Genomic DNA, 9,732 nt, shown 5'->3' with positions numbered 1-9,732 from the left:
AATTATATTTTTGGATCTAAGTTACTTTTAAATTTAATTTTGATCTTTAAGTTAGAAACTTCAGGTCAGAACATCTAAGTTTTAAAATAGACAATAATACAAATGACCAAAATAGATAGCATTTACAATTTGAGGGATCAAAATAAAACTTAAAAAAGTTAAGGATCAAAATATTTAACATTTCTATGATCACACAATTAAATACATGGTGCACACAAACATCTAAAAAATAAGTAAAATTAATTTGTTACTTTTATTAAAAAAATCTCTCTTATATGTGTGCTTAAATGCTATGCATTTAGTTTTGTAGTTGTGTTAGCTCATGGCTAGGGCTGAATCTTGGGGTGTACAAACAACTTAATGGAGCTGAGTCTCTCTAAGGTATCAACCTCAAAAAAAAAAAAAAAAAATTATAGTTCAGTAATACTACTAAGTACTGCCCAATTAAAAAAAATGTCCTTGTGAAAACTCTGATACCACACATAATGTTTTTCCTTATTATATTTCTCTCTTCTGATACAAGTATCACCACGCGTTCCATCACACCACCACTCCATCGACTTGAAGTTTCTAACTTAAAAGATCAAAATTAAATTTGAGAGTAACTTAGATCCAAAAATATAATTAGTCCTTTTAAATTAAATGAGGATAGTTTTATAATGTCATCTATTTTTTACATTTTGGGTGGATTATGGCTCCCCTCAATATATTCTAAGTTTTTTTTTTTTTTTTAGCAAAATATATTCTAAGTTATGTCACGTCACATAAAGAAAATATAGTCCATGTGAGCTTAACTCAGTTGGTGTGGACAAATGCATAATATATGCAAGGGTTGAAGTTCGAACCCGGACACCCCACTTCTCCACATTAAAAATGTGTGAGTTCCAGCCACTAGGCTACCTGAAGAAAAAAAAAAACATATAAAAATAACTTGCATGAACCAAAAATTGTCTAGAAAATCAACAAATTTGTTTTCTATCTACAATGGTCACATTAACAAAGTGATTTATCATAAGTGGTCGATAAATTTCAATTAATTTTTTTTGGGGTTGATCTGATGATGTGAGCACACCTAACATCCAAAAAAAATTAACCAAGAATTTACGAGTTAAATAGTTTTACACAACGGCAAAACCAGTTTATATGAGTGAAAATTATTGAAACTAAAATCAAATTATTTACAACCCGGTTTATATGAAATTTATGATATACAATTTTGCCTCCATGAAATAAAGTTTCTAGATCCGTTCCTAGACACAACTACATATTTTGTAACTATTTTTCAATGTTACCAACTTGCAGTGGCATATGGTCATCGGTTTGTCACGATGTTGTAGCGTCTTTGAAAGCGAAGAAATGAGAAGGTATTGGAGGATGCGGAAAGGCCAGCATGCATCTCGAATTAACAAACAAGGGATATTGTTGTTCAATGGACACTTACGCAGAAGCATTCAACTAATGTTGTGTTTGTTGTAGCGATGGAAGTGTAAAAAACGTCGTTTGCACTGATGCTACATTTTATAGCTTTGTTATTTTCACGGAAAAAGTGCCTAGGGATGCGAGAATCTCACTTTTGCGGCGTACCCAAACAATCACTATGTTGGGGAACAACACTAGTTCATTAACATCACGGTGGTAGCTACAAAAGGGATAGGGGGAGGTGAAATGCAACATTGACGCGGCAATATTTCAAGAACAATGTCGATTTGGAATAAGACTATGCAAACGCTATTGCCATGCATAAAAAAATCATATACTTCAATTTCGAATATACAATAAAACAGTTTCATGTTTTTTTTTTTTAAACTCGGTATCCGATTCAAGAATTGACTAATCCGAGATGACCAAATCTCACCGTCCACTTGCGAGGCCCCATTTAAAGCTAGAGCTTATGGAACAGACTTATCCACCGAAATTTGCACTAGAGAGAATCAAACCTGAAAACTTGAGAGAAGCAAACTCCAAGATCTCAAACCAACCATTAGACAAACACCAAATGAATTTAAAACAGTTTTATATTGATCTAGTCTTTGACTGTTTTTTTACATCTTTAGTGTTGAATAGTACGAAGAGAGGTAAGAATTGCATCTAATTTTTACCCATCCATATAAAAAGGAGAGTGTACTAGAAAAAAGTATAGTTATTTTATTGAGTAAACCACTAAATTGGTTCATGTCTTTGTATTAAATTCTTTCCCTGACTTTATTAATAATTCAAAATGGTTTCTGTCTTTGTCAAACATTTTTCATATTGGTCCCTGACTCTATTAGTTGTTTTGCATTTTAAGTCATTAACATATCAAATAAGATTCAAAATGCATTATGACATTAACCACTGAATAATATCCAAAAGACACTGGACTATTAACGCTCAAAATACAAAACAACTAATAGAGTTAGAGACCAATTTGAGAAACATTTCACAAAGACAGTGAATATTTTGAATTATTAGTAGAGTCAGGGATCAAATTAAGAATTTGATATAAAGAGAGGGATCAATTTGATGGTTTACTCTATTTTATTTACTTAAAAAAAGCAACAAAAAAAAAATTACAGTAGTTAAGCATGGACTCAACAGCTACGCGGTGTATAAATAAATTTTATGCAACAGAATCAGGAATACGATATGATTCCAAATACGATGCCTATGTTACTGTGAGTTACTTGTTCCTTTTGGACCACTTTGTTGCTTGGTGAATGTCTTTTCAACGACATAAATAAAAAAGACAGACGCATTTTCCATGCCATGAGACACCTATTTCCTTTCTAAACCGTGCATAATGCCTATCATATCCGATACATTATCTTAGCTGAAAAATATATCTGATAAATTATTCTCTATTATTTCTCTCTTTTTTCACGAGTTCTTTTAGCAATATGCGACTAAATATGAAATATTATACACCCTCTTCATTTCTTTTTATAAGAAAAAAAAAGAAAAAAAACCTCCCAAATCATCTAGACCAAATAAGAGCATTTGGTATAATTAAAATTATTAAAATGAAGTGATATAGATACCTTAGATAAGGGATAGCTAAACATGCTACTCACACCGCCACTAACACGCCTAACACAGTGTGAGGCAACTAGAGGTGATGGGTTGAAAATCTCACTCCAATCACTTTTTTTTGTTAAATTTGATGAAATATTGAAATAAAAAACTAATTGATAAACTAAAATAATAATAAATATCTCTTATATTCTTGTTAAAACCATGTTAAATACTTTTTTTAATTACTTTGAACATTGCAACTAAATGCTTACAACTTATGCAGAAATAATACTTATTAAAAAATGAAATAATAATTTGTATTAAGATCTTAAACATACTAACATGATATGTAACAAAAAAAAAATACAAACATGATACCAACAAAGTATAATCTGGTTCTTCGAGGATTGGTTCCAACATGTTCTTGGAGTGTGACTTTTACAGCAATCGTTGGCATCTAATTCTTGGTTGGTGGTGATTTACACTGCTCAACCTGACGGTATCGGTTCTCACGCGCTTCAGTTTGGTGGCTCACATGTCTTAAGGAAGGAAATCCGTGGTTGTTTTCAGGCGATCTAGTTGGTTTGTATATTTTGCTTATATTTAAAAAGAGAGAAATACAAAAACTTTTAACAATAAACATTTTTCTCTAAGCAATTGTTCGAGCGTGTCAAACTTCATTTTTGGTGGTGGTTGAAGGCTCACAAATCAGCTCAATTCATTGATTTTTATTTGTGGTGGACGAATCCATCTCTTTGTATATGTTTCAACACTATGTAATGGTGGTATTGCCCTATTTTTTTAACCTTGCTACATTGTATTTGCTTATTTGTCCTTTGACGCACATCTTGTCTTTGAAAGGATTATTTTAATCCAAGTTCTGTTTGACCTCTTAAAAAAATCTTAAATATATATATTGTATATACACAGATTTACGTGTGCCATATGTAAGAACAGTTTCCACATTAGAACATGTTTTTAATGCATTGGTGTCTAACTCTCTTCTATGCAACTATCACTTTTTTGTTGCAAAAATTGTTCTTAATTGTGTAATTAGAGTTAAGTGTTCTTATCAAACGTGGACACATATGATCCACCTATATAGTGTTCTTAATTTCTTGCATTGACGCGATAGCAGCTAGCATCTCTAATGCAAGAAGATTAAGAACAATGTTAATGTTATTATGCTATGTAAACGGGTCTCTCAAGTTATCACATGTAAATTTATGAACATTTACCTATTTTTAGCCTAAGAACATGTCTTAATATAATAAAAAAAATAAAAAACTCTAGATGTTCTCAAAATTAAGGAGTCCATAAAAGAAAATGTTGTGGTTCAAATCACAACGGTGTGATCAATGCCTTTTACAGGGTCTTGAGCTCTAGATGCTTGAAAGATGTTTAATTAGTTGTGAGAAAAGGAACTAGGGGTGTGACTTTGTCAAGAAATCTGTAATTCCAATCATCAACATTTCTATACTTGAGAGCAACTGTTCCCGAACTAATACTATAATTACACTAATAACATGATTCATACATAGTAGCAGACTCAGAGGGTCCACATGGTTATTTATGTATGCATTCTCCACTAGCCACTGCCCATACTAGGACCACTATTCTATGCTTCTGAATGGAACACCACAACTAAAATCACATTGAAGTTTGAACGCACTTTCTTATGATCGATATGAACATCTCAGCTTCACATTTTTTTTTTACTACCTAAGATTTAAATATACAAAAGGGTATGGTTTTCTAGATAAAAATATTAGTTAATGTTTTTTTTTTTTTATTCTTAATGTCTTTCTAACAACTTGTACTAGTTTGCACACAAAAAAAAACACTAATTTAAATTCCCTGCAGAAATCATGCATTTGCATTTGAGATATTGATGACCGTCCGATCTTGATAATAATAGGACGGTTCAAAAATACATATTTTAATTTTGATTGTATAATTCAAAATATTGAGCTTAAATTTGAATCATCTAAACTTAATCAAACGGCCGCTAACATCTCAAATAATGCGTGAGTGCGTGGAATCTTAGCCGCCGATCCCAAAAAAACCCGTTTATAGTATATTATCTGTTCTTTGCCCAAAGCTCTTCACAGTTATTCTTCTTTCTTTCTTTGCTCCATTTTACATGAATGGTTTGAAGAAATTATAATATTCCCTATTCCTTTTGGTTGCAAATTAGGCCAAAACAACTGAGATACGCTAAATGTTGAATATTCATCAAAAGGGAAAAACAAACGTAAAATCATTCCATGAACAAAATTTAGCAACTTTCTCAACATAATCAAATTTCTGTATACAATAAAAAAATCAACTATGTATGACATTATTTTTCCTGTCTAATTAATGTAAACTATGTAACACCTTAAACTAAACTATGCACATTTTTCTCCATATATTGTATCCATCAATTTCCTAAACACAATAACTAAACATTGTGCCCATGATCACTTGATGAATCTCCAACATTAGATTTAGATATCATTACAAGCATAGTCAAAACTTGTTTCATATTTGGCCTAGCATTTGGTGCCTCATTTGTACACTTCAAACCAATACATAGCAATTCACCCATCTCCTCTGCCCCACCAACAAGTCTTGAACCCAAATGACTCAACACATGATGTTGTTGATGTTTTGTTTGTTGTTTTCTTCCCATGACACGCCTTGTCCATTCAACCAAACACTCTTCACCTCCATCTACTGCTTTTCTACCTGTAGCCAACTCCATAATCAACACACCATAACTATAAACATCACCTTTTGTACTAGCTTTCATTGTTTGTCCATATTCAGGTGCAACATATCCAACAGTTCCTGCAACCATTGTACTCACATGACTATCACCAATGTTAACAACTCTAGCTAATCCAAAATCTGTTACTTTTGCTTTCCCTTCTTTGTCTAGCATCACATTACTAGCCTTCACATCTCTATGGACAATAGAAGGATAACATTCATGATGTAAATAGACAAGCGCGCGAGCCACGTCGATAGCAACTTGCAGCCTTTTCTTCCATGTCAGACGAGTTCTATCGGTTATTAGATCTTCTAAGCTTCCACCTTCTATGTACTCATAAACAAGTATCTTTTCTGAATTGCTTAGACACCAACCATGGAGTGTGACGAGGTTTGGATGAGGCCAACCGAAACCATGGCCACTTAGAACTTCCATTTCAGCTTGGAATTCCTTTTCGCCTTCAGGTCCTTCGCTTAGAAGCTTCTTCACTGCCACTTCTCTACCGTCTGCGAAAACTCCTTTGTATACTGTTCCAAATCCACCTTTTCCTATGATTCTGTTTTCTGAGAAGCTGCTTGTTGCTATCAAAATGTCTGCATAGGTGAAAGCTGTTTTGTTCAAACGAATGACTTTAACCGAATCAGATGACCACTGTGAGGACCCTATTCCTGAGCTACTTGAATCATTGCAATGTTTTGTATGATCCTTCAAGAGATATTGATCTGATGGGGTTTTGACTAATGCACAGACTATTATTGTTAGAAAGCCAAGTATAATAAAAACAAGTGTTATGGACAGAAAAACCAAGAATGCAGATAGTTTTGCAGGCTTTTTATGGTCATTGTGAAAGGTTGAGTTTTTGTTGTTTCTTGTAGTGTTGTCGATGAAGTCGGGAAGGATCAACAAAGGGTCGCCTAAATATGAATCTTTCTCAAAAGTAACAAATTGTCCACTTGATGAAACCTCACCATATATGAAGGGATTATAGGAGATGTTGAACTTGTTAAGCTCAGCCACTTTGTTCAAACTTGTAGGAAAATTTCCTGAGAAATTGTTGTGAGACAGATCAAGATTTTGCAAGCATTTTAAGTTTCCAATTTCCTGAGGAATTTCACCTGAAAAGTTGTTTCTAGTCAAGTTCAAGACCATAAGTGGAATACTTCCCAACTCAGGTGGAAACTTCCCAGAGAAACTGTTGAATCCCAAATGCAACATACTGAAATTCACCATTGTTCCAATCTCTGAAGGGATTTCACCACTTAGCTTGTTTCCACTTAACTGAACATAACCTGATATTAAAGATAACCTAAGGGAGGACCCAGGTGTGCAAAATGGAAAAATTCCATACCCTTTGAGCAATTTATTCCAAAGTCCTCTACAATTTTTCCTTGTTAAAATATCATACACAAAGCTGAATGGAGGGTAATCTGCAGGTATCCATCTCTTCATTGCTAAACATTCACCAGAGCCAGCAGTCAATCCACCGTCTCGCCTATTTGCTTCAAATGTTTTCATCGCATTCTTTCCGATTTTAGAAAGTTCGCGAGGAAACTTTCCAGAGAGGTTATTGTTGGCGAGGTTTAACCATAATAAACTAGTACAGTTCCCTAACTCTGAAGGGATTGTTCCAGTTAATGAATTGTTTGCAAGCATCAACCACAAGAGAGAACTCAAGTTTCCAATGCTTGGAGGTATTGGTCCACTCAACTTGTTGAAAGCAAGGTCAAGTGCTTGTAAATTACGCATATTTCCAAATTCTGATGGAATAGATCCATTGAATTGGTTATATGATAACATTAAAAGTTTTAGACTTTGCATATGAGAGATTTCAACAGGTAATGGACCTGAAAAGTTGTTGAAGCTTAGGTCTAACCGTGCAATGTTCGGCAATGTGAAAATTCCAGATGATAACAATCCTCCAGTGTATGAATTAGAGTGCAAAAGAAGAAACCTCACCTGTTTAAATTCCCCAAAAATCTTTTGCATGTCACCACCAAATTTGTTTCTGCTCAAATCCAAGAAAACCAAATCATTCAATTTCAATAGGGCCTCAGGAATTTCTCTTGAAAAGGTGTTTCCTCCCAAGTACAATCCTTTCAGCCTTGAAATGGACCCCATTTCAATAGGGATAGCTCCAGTAAAATTGTTACTTGAAAGATTCAACATGGTTAGATTCTTGCAGTTAGCAATTTCCTTCGGTGCTTCGCCAACAAATCCATTTTGACAAAGATCCAATTCCACAAGTTCACAATTCAATGGAAAAGCTTCAGATGAAATGTTTCCACTGAGATGATTCTCAGCAACAGAAAATTGCCTCAGCCTTGCAAATCCATTCCATATACCTCCACTCAGCTTGTTGGTGCTCAAATCCAAGTACTTCAACTTTGAACATTGATCAAAACTATTACCAATATCACCAGTTAAGTTATTACCTGAGATATTCAAAGTGATTAAATTCTCACACATGGATGGCAAATTCCACAGACCAATTTCTCCATGAAATCTATTCAAGGAAAAATCAAGTGTCTGCAAGGTTGTCAATCCAGTCAAATTCAATTCTCCATCAAGAATATTGTGAGAGAGATTGAGATGCAATAGCTTGTGACAGTTTCTTAAATCATTTGGAATATATCCAAAGAGCGTGTTCTGCGAGAGATCGAGATGTGTAAGCTCAGTGAGCTGAGAGAAGCTTTGAAATATCTCTCCTGTGATGTCACTGTAAGAGAGATCTATGCCAATTACTCTCTTTGCTTTGTTACACGAAATTCCTTGCCATTCACATGGATTTGAATTGGAACTGTTTGTGTCCCAATATATGTACTTTCCTTGGTCTGCAAGAGTTTTGTTGTCCAAGTACAATTTCAACTTCAACAGAATTTGTTTGTCTGTGTCCAAAGAATCTCCAACAACAACCCTACCTGCGAAAATAACAGAACATATACAACAATTATTTATGATACTATAACAGAATCACACCAACCTTAAAAATACAACAAACAATAATATCAATAGCCACAAATGATAACTACTTTTATTGATTTTATCCATGCAGTAAATAAAGAGAGAAAATTAAGAAAGTACCTGAAAGAAGGATGAGGGAAATTGAGAGTAAAAATAGGAAGCAACAGGAATATGTTTCCTGCAACTCTGACATTTATGTTATTGTTAAGAATGGTTTTTTTTGTTGGTTGCTCCTCTTCTCTTGTTTTTTTGTTTATTGAGCAAAACTCATGTACTAGGTTAGAATAAAATAAGAATGAGACAAGAAGAGCATGAGGAGGTTGAATTCATTGGGATGTGTATTGTGCAGACAAAATAGAACATGGACTTGTAACAAGATGCTGCCTACTTTTCACCTTATGTTTTTTTGTTGAAAAACGTGTTGCGTTTTGTTGTTGATTTGTTAGTTAGGAAAATAATAATTTGTTACTAGTAGCATTTTATTATATGCTATGAAGTAATTAAATGGTTAGTTAGTTGACGAAATGTGAAATGAGTTGCAATTTTTATACTTTTGGGGTATTTGTTTATTGAATGAGTCAGAGTCATAGCACAAGTGCGTGGAATAAAGAAAGAAATAAAGCTCTTATTTCATTGCATTTGGAGAAGGGACCGGTTGAGCCGCCCTTGCTGACCGGTTCAATCGGCTAAGATATATTGGCTCTCAAAGGTTTCACTTTGATATGATGGACGGTGCACAACAACTGTATACCTAAAGTTTTTTTTGTTCTTTAGTAAAAAATTAAGATGAGTTGAGTTTTGAAAATTCACCATGATTAAAAAGTAGATATTCAAGGTTCAACAAACGATTGAATAGAAGTAATTATATATTAGCCACAAATATTAAATCTATAAATTTATAGATGAGTCAACTCTTTACATGTATATACAAACATACACGGTGACACGGGCACGGTTCTGATTAAATAAATATTGTTGTGTGGAATATGCTATTTTGTTTGTTACTAATACTTTCAAAAAGGTAT

General features: G+C 33.7%; 1 protein-coding gene across 1 annotated transcript; it reads right to left on the bottom strand.

The window, feature by feature from the left end:
- Positions 1–5,259: 5,259 nt before the first annotated feature.
- LOC25493856 (probable LRR receptor-like serine/threonine-protein kinase At1g74360) lies at positions 5,260–9,158 on the bottom strand. Its single transcript, XM_013602493.3, has 2 exons — positions 8,828–9,158; positions 5,260–8,664 (listed from the first exon to the last, which is right to left on the bottom strand). Exons 1-2 carry the CDS (start codon positions 8,898–8,900, stop codon positions 5,435–5,437), a joined length of 3,303 nt encoding a protein of 1,100 aa, XP_013457947.1. The 5' UTR covers positions 8,901–9,158; the 3' UTR covers positions 5,260–5,434.
- Between the last annotated feature and the right edge of the window lie 574 nt (positions 9,159–9,732).

The sequence above is a fragment of the Medicago truncatula genome, chromosome 4 (genome assembly GCF_003473485.1).
Source record: "Medicago truncatula cultivar Jemalong A17 chromosome 4, MtrunA17r5.0-ANR, whole genome shotgun sequence".
Classification (NCBI taxonomy): domain Eukaryota; kingdom Viridiplantae; phylum Streptophyta; class Magnoliopsida; order Fabales; family Fabaceae; genus Medicago; species Medicago truncatula.
The sequence above is the reverse complement of the archived record's forward strand: the minus strand, read 5'-3'. Positions and strand labels throughout refer to the sequence as shown.